This window comes from Sardina pilchardus, chromosome 10 (assembly GCF_963854185.1).
Source record: "Sardina pilchardus chromosome 10, fSarPil1.1, whole genome shotgun sequence".
NCBI classification, from domain to species: Eukaryota; Metazoa; Chordata; class Actinopteri; order Clupeiformes; family Clupeidae; genus Sardina; species Sardina pilchardus.
The window spans coordinates 24747147-24764127 of record NC_085003.1 but is presented as its reverse complement, the minus strand read 5'-3'; the positions used below and the strand labels follow the sequence as shown (position 1 = coordinate 24764127).

General features: G+C 44.8%; 1 protein-coding gene and 1 pseudogene across 3 annotated transcripts in view; both read left to right on the top strand.

Moving 5' to 3' along the window:
* The first annotated feature begins 314 nt into the window (after positions 1 to 314).
* Positions 315 to 16981, top strand: part of cracr2aa (calcium release activated channel regulator 2Aa) — a 32277-nt gene continuing 15610 nt past the window's right edge. The window contains exons 1-7 of one of the 3 annotated variants that reach the window (XM_062547991.1): positions 315 to 455; positions 7091 to 7376; positions 9918 to 10029; positions 10836 to 11028; positions 12527 to 12673; positions 15498 to 15588; positions 16397 to 16492. In XM_062547991.1, the coding sequence (XP_062403975.1) occupies positions 7161 to 7376; positions 9918 to 10029; positions 10836 to 11028; positions 12527 to 12673; positions 15498 to 15588; positions 16397 to 16492 (855 nt within the window). In that variant the 5' untranslated portion in view covers positions 315 to 455; positions 7091 to 7160. Of the gene's footprint in view, positions 557 to 778; positions 855 to 7090; positions 7377 to 9917; positions 10030 to 10835; positions 11029 to 12526; positions 12674 to 15497; positions 15589 to 16396; positions 16493 to 16981 lie in introns of those variants that run through there. The other 2 variants (XM_062547990.1, XM_062547992.1) reach the window with 2 other exon arrangements.
* LOC134094812 (U4 spliceosomal RNA) lies at positions 11301 to 11470 on the top strand (annotated as a pseudogene).

Here is a 16981-nt window from a genome sequence, read left to right as displayed (position 1 = left end):
CCTTGATAAAACTGCGCCTGTTTTTGTTCCTAGTTGCAGGTAGCCTGATGCATTTATCCTTGGAGAAGTATAGCCCACTTTTGAAGCGTTTCCTGATATTGTTCGTCTTCTTCTCCTTAAGTACGTTTATGTAAAAAAAGAAAAAGGTCTGAAAAAGGGTAAGGATATGAAAGTATCAGTAAAAAAAATATCTCTACATGTCAAGGAACTTCCGCGCGGATGGGTTACTATAGTAACAGACGATGCAGTTGTGTCAGCGTCAAAGCATCAAAGTCCCTCCCCTGCCTCTGTTTGGGCAAACTTCTCAGCGTTGAGCCTGTGTGATCACCTCAAATCCTTGGAACCAAGAGATTACTCCCCATAACTGCAGTGGTCGAGACTACATTATCAACCACCATCTCGTAACATCTACCGGTGGCTTTATTAAACGTGTTTTGGATAGACAATCTTTATTGGTAAGCCTGCCTATCAATACGTTAACGTTATAGATAGCTGTCATTTTCCTGGTTGAGCAACGATGAAGACAACGTAGCCTATCAGACTTTACTAAACTGAGGTAAGTTAGTCTAAGCTAAATTGTAACGTTGCTTGTAAAGTCTTCTCGTTAATCGAATCCAGAGAGAGAGGAGGGGGATTATAAGTTAGGCTACTAAATGTACGATAGGCTACCTGTTGCGGCAGCAGGTGCTACAGTAGCCTAAACACGAACTTGGGAGAAGGGGGGAAGAAATTGGATGTAGGCTACCGTGAAGGAAACAGTGTTGCGCTTTTCTTTATAGGCTACCCTTTTCTCAAGTTACGTGAGGCTACTTTATTCGAATAGCCGCACCTGTCGTAGGCTACAATCTTTCAAGGTATGCAGGCTTCTCTTTCTTTCGCTAAACACTAACTTGAACGCAACATCATCTGTAGCCTACAGCGTTACACAATCTTACGTTACTGTTTGAGGAAGTATCACTTTGTTTCTTTCACACGTGTCAGTCAGGCAAGGCTGGCTGGCGGGTGGATGTTTTTGAATGTCACAAGATGATTTAGTCACTTTGTTGTCTTAAATCAACTCAGAAGTTTCACAAAAGCATGCCTTGATAACAGTGTCGCCACGCAGTTTGCAAATAATCTATGACAGGCGAGCCACCCTAGAGCATACGAAGAGTTTTTGTATCATGATAAATTATCCTCAAAGCAGCCTACAGACACTACTTACTTTTTGGACATGTAACTCCGAGAAGGAAGCAGCACTGAGCTGGCAACTGGACGAACTGGAAATACCTACAGCTAACTAGAATGAGGTGATAATGGCTATTTGTCGGAGTAGCTCTTGGCTGTTGTATTATGTCATGCACTTTCGAGTTATATTACACCCCTAGGCTTCTCTCTCAGGTCCTGATATTTTTTGGCATGTGTTTATTTAACACACAAGATTATTTTGCGCCAATAGCAAGTGATTTCACGTATAAGATGATTACAGATCCGGAACAAACAAACAATGCAAATTATTTTTATGACAATGCTGTATTTTGTATTATGAGGAAATGTAGATTAACAGACAATGACAAGTTGAACTAAACCACCTTATATTTCCGGCAGCTCTGTAATATTTTTTATACATTATTATTTGATTTGTCTGTATTTTTTTGTATTATATGCCTAATTATTCAAGTCAAGACACATAAATCAATCACACAAGGAAATAAGGCTAATAAGAAATAAGTCTCTTCCATGATGGTGTAGAGTTTCAGTTTTTGTTGTGGCTGGCTTGGCTTCCTCATGGGATGAGATTTGAACCCTCCAGTGAGTTCCAGTGTGTCAGACCTGTTCCTTGAGGCAACTCTGACAAATTATCCTGTTTCCTGAACCACATCCGCTTCAGAGACACACATGATAGAGCATCACAGGACATCCAATGTTTATATACCTGACTCACTGTCCTCAAGTGTCCAACAAGTTTGATTTAAACATTTATTGTTCCACAGTTTTCCCCGTCAAGAACGTCAGTTGTGAAATGCTTTAGCTGATGTGTTGCTGCCTTGTCATGTTAACATTCTGCAAATTGAACACAGACAGGTTGTATCCTACATGCCTTCTTTCTTTGCATTCACTTTCACCCTACAGCCTAATCCTACATACAATATCTGTGTTTTCTGAAGGGAAAAAATTATATATATATATTTATGTAAAAAAAGTATAGTACACAATACCTGCAAAAGCTTGATGATATTTGAGCTAAACAGCTAATGAAATTAGAACTCTTCTGTGCTCTTACATCACCTTGGTCAGACGCAATGTATTTCCTGGTGACAGTGGCAGGATTCTGTACAGACATTGGAGGCAAACTTGTGATTGCACACAAGGCGGACAGCTGAAGGACCAATTTGCTGAATTTTATAACTAAACGTGTATTGGATTGGAATGCTGCAGACAATGCTAGGCTATTTAAAAACTATAGCCTATGTAAAATTGTTTTTAATATAAGCCACACATTAAGGCTATTTGACTTCCTCAATAGTATTTTTAGCCTTGGCTATAATGTGAGGTATGATCTAGACCACAGAAAGTTGAGCAACTGAACAATTGAGGCCAGTCTCTTCTCTGCGTGTCTAAAATGGAGATAAGACCAGGGCACATGCAAAACATGTTTCACGGTACCTGTCTCTGCTATGCAATAGCCAGCATGTTGGAGAGAGAGCTGATGATAGACTAATGGAAATGTATGCTACGGCAGATAGGCTCGCTCTTCCATCCTAATCAGGTAGTTTTGACCGGATGTGAGAAGTGAATCCTGAGTGAATTAGACTAGCCCAAGCAAAGGGAGAGACAGCTACAGTAGGCTAATTAAGTTTGCCTCTTGATCTAGCCTAGGCCCCAGCTGTTAGACGTGGCCTGCTCTGTTTGTGTACAGTAGGCTACTCAGCAGCCGGATCTTCAGGGCAACGCAGAAGTGCAGGTTCATGCTGCCAACCCAAGTGTGTTTTGAAAGGAGGAAGTGTGCTAACCGTCCAGTGTGAAGGTATGTGATGACACCGTAAGGCCCCCGGCAGGGCTGGTGTTTGCTCTGACAGGGTAGGAGGAGGAGGAGTGTGTGTGTGTGTGTGTGTGTGTGTGTGTGTGTGTGTGTGTGTGTGTGTGTGTGTGTGTGTGTGTGTGTGTGTGTGTGTGTGTGTGTGTGTGTGTGTGTGTGTGTGTGTGTGTGTGTGTGTGTGTGTTGCGGGGAGAGGGCCTTAACATTTACTCTCATTATCAAACAGGTTTATGGCTGAGCATGGGACACTTCACAGCTGTTGCAATGTCGCGCAAATATTGTAATCTCCTCTATCACTCCTGTGCTAGTGTGATCAAGAGTTGTTGTCTCCCTTTGTCTGTCCCTCTCGCTCACTACAGGGCTGTTTCAGGGTGCCTTTGTGCTTGTCTGTAGCCTTTGTGTGTAGGAAACGCGTTCGCTGATGTGGGAGATAGGTTATTTGTCTTTTGAGTCACAGTGCAGGGGCAGTGTGCTGCAGAAGTCTTAAAACGAGGCAGATTTCCGCTGTGGTCTGTGACGGTGGGCTTTTTTTAAAAGCGGTGTGGCTTTTGTGGTGGGAGAGCTGTGACGATGACAAAAACAGTAGACCTACTAAAGCTAAAGTTTAGGCTGCACAGCTTTAGTCTTCTGTTTAGATTAGACGCGTGCATACGAAGCAAGAAGGCTAGCGGAATGAGAGAAGGACACGATAGAGGAGAGGAGAGGAGAAGAGAGGAGAGGAGATGCCATTTATTTGATTATTCCTTAACCTATGCAATCATGATGCGCCTCATGCAAAACCAAACACCATGCAAACATTCTAAAATACATTTATACAGAAATATCTCAATCCCACCCTCACACAACAACCCCACCCCAATCCCCACACAGCCAGAATGTTCTCAATGTCAAATGTCACCCCAACCACGAGAACGCGCACAGATCTGAGCTGAAAGCCTAGTTTGACAAATTCACCCATGAGTGAGTTTCGTGATACCACTCAATTCTGATTGCGACTATCGTATTTGTCGATCCAGGTTATCCGAGGAAAGCCTGGTTATTAGGGATGTAACGATACACTCAACTCACGACTCGATATGGATCACGATTTTTTGTTCACGATACGATTTTATCACGATTTTTTTTTTGATATTGATGCTGTTTGAAGAGGTTGCTCTAAAGAAAATCAAATTGCACCACTCCCTCTCCTTCCAAAGTATTACGTCCTACACCGCTCTTAAAATAAATGGCAGGCCCTACTCTGCCCTGCAAAGCAAAAAGGCAGTAACTATGCAGAGTGCAAACTGAAAAAAAAAAAAAACATCTTAAAGTTATGCTGTTGCTTAGCCTTATGGTTGTAGTTAATGTAGCAGTTATTGGAGTTTTTTTTTTTTTTTTACTTTACATTAGCTTATTTTTGGTACTTATCAGTCTTCATAACAACTTTAATGTCATGAAAATTATAATAACTAATTTTCGACCAAAAATGCAGTTAGGCCCTACTGCCTTTCTGCTCAGTAGGGCAGTACTGTTATATGCTACATCATTATAGTTGTTCAAGTGCACACACTAAATGGAGAGCTAAGATTAAAATTCAGACTGTGCCTTTAAATAGGCAACTTTTCCCATCTATCAGCACAATGCTACAGTAAGCCATTTCCACTAAAACAATCAGCTCAATATTATGTGCAAGACTGATGTTTACCAAGCATGCAAACGTGTTAATCTCTTAGCACTATCGTCATACGTTTTCTCATAGTGAGATGGCTATCCCGACATATGTTCTGATGTAGCCTACATGGGGCGCACGGAGGTGACCGGCGGGACAAACGCGAAATGACAAGGTGTTAACTAAACAATTGAGTAGACCTAAGGTCGACAGGCTTTGTGGTTAAAACGATGAAAACCAGTAGGTTAGTCTGTCACAGCTAACTTCGTTCAAGCACAGTAGCTTAGACTAGTTTACACGCGCAGAAATTAAAAGTCAATATCAGCATCACAAGATTGCTGTCATTATCGGAAAATCCAGACACGTCAAACTGGACGCGAACGCGTGGCAAAAACAAAACATCTTCATAAATGATGTCTTTTTCAAACCTTGAAAACACATTAAAATCCCAAGCATTTTCAAGGATTTCAAGCACCCATACGAACCCTGACACACACACTCTAGTTCAAAGTTGTTGCCTACCGTCGTCTTCCCTCGTTCTGTGCCCCGTACCTAGTGACATAAGTCACGTGACTCATCGCGATTCATTTTTTCTATCAACCGGTGCGAATCGTCACGCATTTGTATCGATTTTTATTCGTGTCACGATGCATCGTTACATCCCTACTGGTTATGTTCAGCGAGATAACCAAATGTAGATGCAGAGAAACATTGTCTGTTATTCATTCATTCATTCATTCATTCATTCATTCATTCATTCATTCATTCATTCATTCACTCACTCACTCACTCACTCACTCACTCACTCACTCACTCACTCACTCACTCACTCACTCACTCACTCACTCACTCACTCACTCACTCACCCATCCATCCATCCATCCATCCATCCATCCATCCATCCATCCATCCATCCATCCATCCATCCATCCATCCATCCATCCATCCATCCATCCATCCATCCATCCATCCATCCATCCATCCATCCATCCATCCATTATCGTAGCTTTCAACTTCCTTGAGAGTCAAAATGACTAATAAGGCCTATAGGACTAAGGGACTTTATGACATGGCTTGAGTGTTGCTGCAGATCTTCCAAGCATCCCTTTAGTCGACCCTGTGGCCAGGCTAACAAGCTAATGTGCTCTGTCAGTCACACCGTGGTAACCGTGGTAACAGCTTGCTAGTTTTTACTCACACCCTCAACGGATGCTGCCTTAACATGTGTGATATGACGCTGTGTGTCTTTGTAGTGTAAGGCATGTGTGAGTCTGAGATGGGCCATTACAACAACCAAGTAATTCTAAATGACACAGAATCACAACCTTTGACCTACAAATCACACTCACAATGGCAGTCACGAGTCTGCAATATCTGTTGCCTAGAGTGCACCTGGGAACGGCTTTTCCACGAATCAGGAAGACATGTTGTTATTATTGCTGTCACCTTGAAATGTGTTTTCTTCTTCTCCTCCTCTCTCTTTTCATCTCTGTGTGTCTTTCTCTCTCACTGAACACTTGCCGCTGCTTTCAATATTTAGCTAAATTGAATAGACAGAAGAGCCAGATGTAGATATGAGATGTCAAGGAAAGCGCAGTGAATGTAGGGCTACTTTTTTAGATTGCACTTTCAATTGGTTTCAGTGCCGAGTTCCTGGTTAAGTACCTGGTGAAATGCACAGAGGGAGATCGAGTAGGGTGCCCTTGGCGTTCATTTCTGTAGCGCTCAGAGTTCTGTTTCTGTTCATTCTGTTCACTTTAGCTGGAGGGGGTGTGGGGTTGGTGATGGTTAAGTAGCTTTTGCCTCTCTCCATCTCACGATCCTTCTATTCTGTCTATCTGGGAGGCTTCATGGAGTAATTAAAGAGTCGGTTGCTAAGAGATGACAAGTGGGGACTGTATGTAGGAACCGAGGACGTAGCTTGGTGGATTAGTGTTGATGCTCTCCGCCTTTTCCTCTCCTGTTCCTCATTGTCTGGTATCTCTCCTCTTTTCCTCTCCTCTTCCTCACTCTCTCATATCTCTCCTCTTTTCCTCTCCTCTTCCTCACTCTCTCTTGTATCTCTCCTCTTTTCCTCTCCTTTTCCTCACTCTCTTATATCTCTCCTCTTTTCCTCTCCTCTTCCTCACTCTCTCATATCTCTCTTTTCCTCTCCTCTTCCTCACTCTCTCATATCTCTCCTCTTTTCCTCTCCTCTTCCTGACTCTCTCATATCTCTCCTCTTTTCCTTTCCTCTTCCTCACTCTCTCTTGTATCTCTCCTCTTTTCCTCTCCTCTTCCTCACTCTCTCTTCTCTCTGTTTCTCTTCTCTGTCTCTGATCTCTCACTCTCGCCTCTCTATTGTACATCAATCTCTCTAGTTTCACTCACTCACTCACTCACTCACTCTCTCTCTCTCTCTCTCTCTCTCTCCCCCCCTATAGTGCTGCCCCATGTGGACGAATTGAGTGAAGAGCTGTGCCCAGTGTGTGTGTGTGTGTGGTGTCGAGGGTGATGAGAGACGTCATGGCCACCCTCAGCAGTGTCTCGGCCTCTGAAGCCGCCCGAAGGTCTCAGCCCAGAGCGGGGCGCCCACTGAAGGGAGGTGCACCGACGGAGGGAGACGCGGAGGCTGAGTTGGGGCTGGGGGACGACTGCAGCGCAGTGATGGAGTTCTTCCAGATATGCGACGCCGAACATAAGGGCTTCATCACCCGACGGGACATGCAGGTGAGAAAAGTGTGATTGTGTGTGTGTGTGTGTGTGTGTGTGTGTGTGTTCGAGTTCATTGGAATTTGTTCCCTTATGATTTCTTTGATGTTCTCGTCATGTAAACCTGCATCTCAAGACATCAATGGATTTGTACGCATTGTATCATTTCCGTGTACACTCCCAGCACAGTGTGTTTGTTCCTGGCATTATCAGTGCAGGGTGTACTGTGTAGGCAGGGTCTCACAGTCTTTATTGCCACAGGCAAACACTACGGCTTCGCTACGGCCACACTGCCACAAAACTTTTATTTTTCTTCTCCTGAACTTCCTGAGGTGTATTGTGAACCATCCAGTAGAACGTTTGCTCATTAAATGTGTCTATTGCATGAGAGCTAGCTGTTATGCAACCAGCCATTATGATTTGCCGAAGTACACAAATAGACCCAAACTAAACTTTTCTTAAGGGAGATGATGTTGAGTGAACGTGTTTGTGTGTGTTTGTTTGTGTTTGTGTGTGTTTGTTTGTGTTTGTAAGTGTGTGTGTAGCCATATGTGCTTATGACTCAGATTGCAATGGGCGGCCAGTGTAAGTGCGGGCTATTCCAGTGAATGTGAGTGTATTGAATACGAGAACACAAGAATTGCCACGACTTCAACGGAGGCTTTTTGTTGTGCAGATTCACTCCCCCGCACTGCCGCACGACCACGGCCACCCCTCACACACGCACGCACACACACACACACACACACACACACACACACTCATACGCCCACGCTCTGGCCCTTTTGATGCTGCAGCTCTCAAGCGTCCTCTGTGAAGAGCGTGGCTCTGAAAGGCGCTCCACCTTTGATCCGGTGTTTATGGAGATGCGTGGTGCGGCGCGGGGAAGTGGTGTGGTGTGGCGTGGTGTGGTGTGGTGTGGTGTGGTGTGGTGTGGTGTGGTGTGGTGTGGTGTGGCGAGGCGAGGCGTGGTGCGGTGTGGTGAGGCGAGGCGTGGTGCGGCGTGGTGTGGTGTGGTGTGGTGTGGTGTGGTGCGGTGCTGCCTGTCTTCTGGTCCTGCGCCCCTTTTGTCAGTCGCATCCTGAGCCCACTGATGACGAGGGACGACGAGCCTCTTGGCCTTGGACTCAGAGGGATTTCCATATTCTTTTGTTCACTTGGGGGTGCTTGCATGTGTGACAATGAACATCATGCTCCACAGGAACTCATCAATGTAGATCATCTGTGGATATGCAAACAAACAAACAAACAGACAGACAGACAAGCAAATGAATGCATAAATAAACAAAAATAGACCTGCAGTAGTACAGTATGCAGCTATGGAGGCTGGGGGCAGGGTACTCAAATGACACTCAAAACTCTCTGCACACTTGTTCTGTGAAAAATATATGTTTAGTTAATCTGCTAAAGCTACGGATTGATTTTTAATATGAAAAAAGGTCAAAAGTTGCACAGAAGTAGACATTATTTAGCGATGACAGTCGGGTCTCTGTCAGCACTTGATGACCAAGTCATGTGTATATATATATGAACTGTTTTCGCTCTACTCAAATGAATAAGAAACCCAGAACAGACAGAGAGAGGCAGATGGGCTTAAAGGGTGGCTCCAAAAGTGAGACTTTATGTATGATCTGCATGGCTAATTTGGGCAAATGTTAATTGGTGGCATTTAATTAGCCTTGTCCTCTATCAGCCATGCCCATCTTAATGATTTGGATGTCTATAGAAAATCCATTCTAAAAGCAAATAATGGTTGTGCCGGCAGGCCCCAATTGATTCTGTGTAGGAGGGTTGTTTGAGAGTCACATCTAGATCTTCGGCTTAAGCTGGACTCCGGTTGGAGCGATTGCTATCCTCACAAGAGCAACATTATACAATGAGCAACTCATGAAACTCGCACCTTACAATTGGCATTTAACATTAACATCTGTTGAGGCAGGGCAAGGTCAATGTAGGCCATGTTAACCAAGGCAAACACACACACACACACACAGACAGACACACATGTGGTCTTATCAGTTTCTGGCACAGTCCCTGAGGGGCCCTTAAGTGTGTGTGTGTGTGTGTGTGTGTGTGTGTGTGTGTGTGTGTGTGTGTGTGTGTGTGTGTGTGTGTGTGTGTGTGTGTGTGTGTGTGTGTGTGTGTGTGTGTGTGTGTGTGTGTGTGTGTGTGTGTGTGTGTGTGTGTGTGTGTGTGTGTGTGTGTGTGTGTGTGTGAGAGTGTGTGGGTGCAGTCTAATTTTACTTCATTCCGACACACAGTCATCTGGCCCAGAGAGAGACAGGATGCATGATGTTTGCTGTAGGCTTTATGAGGGGTGGCCCATGTTGAGTTCACTGCCGTGTGTCAACATCACTGCTGCGTGGGCTGTTACAGTAGACACCATTTGACACCATAGTTTGTTCTGGAGGCAGTCGGTTTAAAACTGCACATGTAGGCAGGGTGAGGTTATGGTGTTACTAAGTGGCCAATGTTTGGAATCAGACGTTTACCGTAGTTTCGTGGTATTGAGGTTACGTTTCCTGAGTTTCTTTTTCTTTCCTCTCTTGTGTTGAGCAGAAGCTGAATGGACAACTTCCTCTTAGCGCGGATGACCTAGAGAACGTTTTCGATACTCTGGATGCTGATGGCAATGGGTACCTCACCCTGGACGAGTTCTCCTCTGGATTCAGTGAGTTCTGGGGTATTCCCGGTCAAATCCTCAGACCTTTCCTATTAGGAAACCGCTGAATCTCAGTCCAAACAGACCAGTCCACACATATGTCAAGTCAAATCTGTTCATGATATACATATGTGACCCTGTAAAGCGGAACCAGGCGTTTCGGTAAAATGTATTAAATTAAGTTATTGTGCTCACATGAACGGCCATAAACTAAGCTTTCCAACGATATGTATATCAAGGGTATTACACAAACTATCGCTAGGATAACCGCATCCAAAGTTGACATGGTTGACCTGTCATGATATGCCAGAAGAGGAGAAATCACCTTTTTAAGCGGCGCGTGCACAACGGGAATGACAGCAAATGTGTTGAATCTTCGCCGGGTTTAACAGTCAAAACGTATGTTTTTCCGTGAAATGCGTTCACGATATGAAACTGTAGACTGTATACAGTCGAATTATGCGAAAACGTGAAATTCAACATTTTAACCCGGAAGTTTGTTATTGTTGATTTTCTCAAAATAACGTTGTGCGCAAAACGACTGATTTCGCTTTGAATGGTCACATATGTGCTGATTAAGATAATAGATCCTTTACAAATACAAATACACACCAACACAAATAAATATCAGCAACTAGAGCAGACCAAAATCTCAGTACCCATTTTATTTATAATGTACACATGAATACTTTCCCTGTTTATAAACGCACACTTCCTGTTGTATAAAATCCCCACTGTACCAACTGCACCATGTCCCTTCATTTCCTGCGGTCAGCACTATACGTGTGTGAACATTTGTGTCCATCATCCTCCAGGTGAGTTCTTGTTCGGCCAGGGAGTGTCCGTGTCGGAGCTGGGGGAGGAGGTGTCTGTGGACGGGGCCACCCCGGAGTCCTTCTACCAGAGCCACTGGGACGAGCATCTGTCGGGGGGAGGCGCGGAGGAGGAGGAGGAAAGGCATTTCTGCATGCTGATGGAGAGCCTGGGGGCCAGCCACGTGTTTGAGGAGTGAGTACAGTCCAACTGGCCGCCCCGCGAGGGCCATTTCTGTTTATTATTATTTGAAGTACCGTAAAGTGACCAGGGCCGGGTTTCCCAGATTCGTTAAGAAGCTCTTAAGTGCTAAGAACTTCTTAGGAGCGCTCTAAGAATGTTCTAAGAATGTTCCTAAGAAGTTATTAAAACTTGAGAGCTTATTAACGAATCTGGAAAACGCGGCCCTGGAAAACTATTTTTTTCATACCTATGCACAATAGATTTGCCCATCTAAGCGCTAGATTAGCTTTGCGCAGTGGCAGTATCGTAGCCTATGAGGTTTATCCGAGGCGCGATTATTGCTAGTTGAAAACTTTGGGCAGCCGTGGTGTACTGGTTAGCGCATCAGGCTTGTAACCGGAGGGTTGCCGGTTCGATCCCCGACCAGTCCACCACGGCTGAAGTGCCCTTGAGCAAGGCACCTAACCCCTCACTGCTCCCCGAGCGCCGCTGGTTGGGCAGGCAGCTCACTGCTCTGGGTTGTGTGATTCACCTCACTGTGTGCTGTGTGTTCACTAATTCGGTTAAATTGGGTTAAATGCAGAGAACTGAATTTCCCTCACGGGATCAAAAAAGTATATATTATTATTATTATTATTAGATGAGCTGGGTTGTAACATGGAGACTTCTGGAAAGAAAGTCCTCCAACTGGATGGGAAAACTTCTGTAGTTTTAGTGCTTAATCACCTGAATCACCATGATCGATTTGAGGAAAGGTCACTCTGTCTTCGGTGGAACGGACGGTTCGGTCCAAGCTGAAAGTTTCTGTGTGTTCCATCTCGGAAGTGCTCGCTCCGCTGGGTGTTCTCGGGGAGAGCGGTCCCTGTGGGACTGTCTCAGACAGGACAGATCTTGCTTTTTTCTCTTTCTCTCTCCCTCTACCCCTCTACCTCACCCTCTTTCTCTCTTGCTAGCACACTACAAAGACACACAGGCCGAATGGGGCTTTTCCAAGATGCTTGAGTGAGCTCACTATTAGAATAGCACCTGCAGTCGATGAGAGACAGAGCAGTTAAGTGGTGGATGGAGAGAGCAGGCGGAGGAGACGTCTTTATTCTCCTCATGAGTCATGACAGGCTGAAAAGGAGGCGAAGTGTGGAGCACCAGGACTTATGACAGGACAGCGAGCGTTGCCCGGCTCTGGGTGGACATGATCTGCTGTAATCAGATATCAGATAGCGCTCCTGCCAGGGAAAGTGCATAGCGCTTCTCTCACAACCTTACTGTCTCTCTCTTTCTCCCTGTCTCTCTCTCACTACACATACACACACTAATGTGTTTGTGTGAAACTGTATTTTTTGAGAGAATTGCACTGAAGTGAACATTAAGGTGTGGTCTATTTCTCTCTCTCCCTCCCTTCCTCCATTTGCCTCTCTCTCTCTCTCCCTCTCTCTCTTTCTCTCTCTTTCTCCCTCTTTTTCACTCTTGCCATGGTTCCTTCTCTCGCCCCCCGCGCTCCCCTCTCCTCCAGCCCAGTGGAGGTGCGTAGCCTGTGGGCCCAGCTGCGGCGGGACGAGCCTCACCTGCTGGCCAACTTTGAGGAGTTCCTAGCGCGGGTCACGCAGCAGATCAAGGAGGCCACTCAGGAGAAGAGAGAGATGGAGAGCGCTCTCAAGAGGTCAGTAAGGTCAAGGGGTCTAGAGGTGCTATTTGCTGTGTGTGTGTGTGTGTGTGTGTGTGTGTGTGTGTGTGTGTGTGTGTGTGTGTGTGTGTGTGTGTGTGTGTGTGTGTGTGTGTGTGTGTGTGTGTCTGTATCTGTGTCTGTATCTGTGTCTGTGTCTGTGTGTGTCTGTGTGTGTGTCTGTGTGTGTGTCTGTCTGTGGAGGAATATTCTGTCACAGACTCTTTGTTTTGTCAGCACTCAAATTTCAATTGTTTCTTTCGCGTGTTGGTGTCTGTGTGTGTGTGTTCCCTGCATTTTTCTCTCGAAAGGTATTAGACCTGCTGTAACCCTTGCGTTAGTTTAGCTCTTTTAAAAGCGAGAGAGCGTCGGAGCCTTGGGCTGTGGCAAAGTCATCGAGCAATTTAGGTACTTCAAACGTTGGCAAACACCTTACAAGCACCACCAACAGCACATTTGTTTACCCTGAGAAAAGACTTTCTGGAATGCTAACTGCTGCCCATTGGCAATGTTTTGCTATAATGGGTTTTAAAACTATTTGCATGTGGTGGTTTGACCCAGACCACAGAGCTGTACTCGGCATAGTGGACTATTTGGAATAGCACATTTGTTTATACAGTGCCCCACATCATCACATCGTGCCCTTCACCATACCTAGAGATTGGCATGGTTTTATTTCAGTTAGCCTATTAGCTGGTTTAATTTGCATTTAGCTCAATGCAAATGTGATGATGTGGGGCTATTTTAGAGGACAAGGGGACTTTATCAGGGTGCATAGTGTCCTAGATCCAATACATTTATTTATTTACGACACATTATTCGTTTATAAAGAAAATTAATGTCCTTGAAGGTTGGATATTGCCTCATTTTTTTTTATTTAAGACATTCAGATCAATTCCCAAAAGTTGATTTTATATTCCTCTTTATAGTCAACTTTAGCATGTGTTCCAATACCATTTTTTCAAACATGTTTCAAAAGGTGGCAAATTGTGGGATATTGTTTCTTTAATACACACACAGAAATCCTTACTGTGAGTCCACTGAATGAACATCTAGACTGGACTGGGGTCCAGGCCAGGTGAGGCGGAAATGTGTGTGTTGAAACGCTGGGGTGATGGCATGTACGCTGAGCCTTTAAGGGGCTTCTCTGAGTATCTCATCACCTGAGCCCTGCCACACTACCATAACCATAACCATACCACTGCACCAGGGAAGTAGTCCTCTGCACCGTGTGAGGACAAGACCATTAGCAATTCATTCTGCTAATTGGGGACGGCTCTTTTGTTGTCCTTTGATCCGTATGTGGTTATGTAAGTGTGTGTGTGTGTGTGTACCAATGTGGTTTTTGTGTGGTTAAAGCCGGTGATGTTCTAATGTGGAAACACCCACTCTGCTGCTGCTGTTTGGGTTTCTTCCACTCAGTGCTTACTAAGACTCAGCTCATACACCCAGAGCAGTGGGTGTCACCAGACATGGGGTTTGGAAGATGTTGTTTGTTCTTTTGGTTTTAGTTGAGTCTGTGGCTGTCAAACCTGTTTTTATTTGTTCATCGTGATGCACAAGAAGATCTCTTTTTTTTAAGAGATCCAGGGAGTGCAGATGAGAGGATACACACTGAGACTACGAGTTCCCGTGCACTGAATTTATTTATTTCTTTATTTGCTCAAAAAGAGTGGGATGTAATAATACTGTGGGAGAGAGGAAGCGACCAGCGGCTAGTGTGTTGAAAGCCAATGCGTGCTCCTTTTACCGATGTTTTTACCGATATCGTTTACATTTCTTATCCAAACAGTGTCAAACTTGTCATTGCACTCACTCGTGCCCGTGGTGCTACTCGCGCCACATTTCAAATCAATCAGATACACAGTTTGATGGGAGTAACAGACACACAGACACACAGACAGACAGACAGATATTCCTGTCATTGATAGATAGCTGTGTCTACCACAGGGCATTCAATTGATCCCAGTTCAGGACATGAAATGACTATTTTCCATCTTTCAACCATCCTTGGTCATCTTAGCGCTGTTCTTTTAATTAAGACGCGGTCGGATCATATTCCACTTGTGCGTTTTGGACCAAATGAATAGAGAGCATGTCTATGAGTAATTGTGTGAGCAGCTGTTGTGCTCGGCTGTATTCAGGAGCACAAATGGAGACGTTGTTGGAGAGGACGCTGAATAGAAGCCCACGGAGCAGAAGCACTTCAGATCCCGGCTCTGATCTCATTGCCCTGCCTGCCGCTTTAGCATATGCCTTTGATTTTTGAGTGCTGTTTTTGTTTGTGGGTTTCTTCTGTGTGTGTGTGTGTGTGTGTGTGTGTCTCTGTGTGTGTGTGTCTGTCTCTGTGTGTGTGTGTCTGAAAAACAGCTCAGGTCTTTGTCAACATGGTCTTAAACCGGTGATGAAGCACTCTATATAGCCGTGCAAGTTCTACTTTAATGGAAAAAGTCTGTCTGTACATACCGTAGACCATTCCCAAAATGCACTTTGGTTCAAATAGGTTGTGCTGGTCAAGTGAAACTGGCTCCTGCTTCGAGGAAAATTCAACATGTTTTATCTTACTTCAAGATAGGGAAAATTATCGTTGGATTGAGTACCAAGTATATAGACTACTTATGTGTTACCAGTTCTTAGTTGCCATTACCAACTTCCTGTACCAGAGCAAATTAAGATAACTGGGTATATAACAAAATTGTTGATTGTTGCAGTGGCAATCTGTAAATGTAGACACCTTTTATATTTGTGTGTGTGTGTGTGTGTGTGTGAGAAGCACATGTGTGTATTTTTGGCAGATTGTGACTGTGACTTTAACTTGCAGGAAAGCGGCAACGCATGATGACGAGATTCACCGTTTGTACGAGGAGATGGAGCTGCAGATTAAAAATGAGAAGGACCGCATCCTTATGCAGGTGTGTGTGTGTGTGTGTGTGTCCTCGTCCTTATTTGTGAGTATAAAGAACCAGATCCTCTTGCAGGTGTGTGTGTGTGTGTGTGTGTGTGTGTGTGTGTGTGTGTGTGTGTGTGTGTGTGTGTGTGTGTGTGTGTGTGTGTGTGTGTGTGTGTGTGTGTGTGTGTGTGTGTGTGTGTGTGTGTGTGTGTGTGTGTGTGTGTGTGTGTGTGTGTGTGTGTGTGTGTGTGTGTGTGTGTGTGGCAGGTGCCTTATACAGAGTACTTAATTGAATGTTGCTGAGATTAATGGAACAGAATTCAGCTAAAGAAATGGAGCACTCCCTTTGTTTCCAAGGACTGCTGTACACACCTGCGAAAAACCCACCATATATCTGCTTCTACTGTGTGTGTGTGTGTGTGTGTCGTGTGTGATAATTAGTTACACAGTAAACAATACACAGTGTGGTTCATAGCACATAGCAGTTCATAGCAGTTTGGACATGGTTCAGTATTCAGAGTTTGGACCTGGTTCTTCCTCCATGAGGCCTTAAGGAAAATTCTGTGGCCGTCCTAGCTAAACTAACATGGCCATGTAAACCTTTTTCCATTGCCATACGATCCCATAGACATCTCATCGCAGAAGAGGTGAGGTGTTTCTAGAAGCTGTATGCAATTTAGATGTTATAAGTTAAGCGGCACTCTGTGGAATTATAAAACTACTCTGAATGCAGTTAGAACCTTATAATTCCAAGCCGACGATATATGTGACGGTGCTTTGTGTGTGTGTGTGTTTGTGTGTGTGTGTGACCGTGTGGCTCTCTCTATTAGGACTCGGAGCGGTTCCTGTCGCGCAGCCAGGAGCTGGAGGAGCAGCTGTCCAGCAAGGAGAGTGAGCTGGACCACCTGTTCCAGAAACAGAGGAGGGTAAGAGAAGCTCCCCAACACTCCACCTGCAGGCAGCCAATAGGGCTCGGGATCATGACGTGAACACTTTGCGGGCACAGGACAGCCATGTTGGCAGCCTCACACCTTAGTTTACTATGGATTACTATGGATTTACTCCCGCCTATTAGTGTGTTCCTGTTACTTAGTTTTTGCCTTCTTGGTCGCACAGTATGTTGCTGTGTAGTGGGGTGTAACAGCGCAACCCACGATAGCAAGAGGAAAAGAATTGCTAATACTGTATTTCTGCTTCTTGTCTTCTGCATCTGAATGAATGGATATTACGTTCGGTGCGCTACCAACATGGCGGCAATATTCCTAGAATGCAAGGCGTGTGCCCGAGCCCTATTAGCACATGTCCACACGGCTCCATGTCATGGAGCAACTGAACACAGTGAAAGAGAATGCCACTTGAAAGCCAATGGGCAGTGAAGGTCGCCATGACAATCGATTATGGTGTGGCAAGGGGCA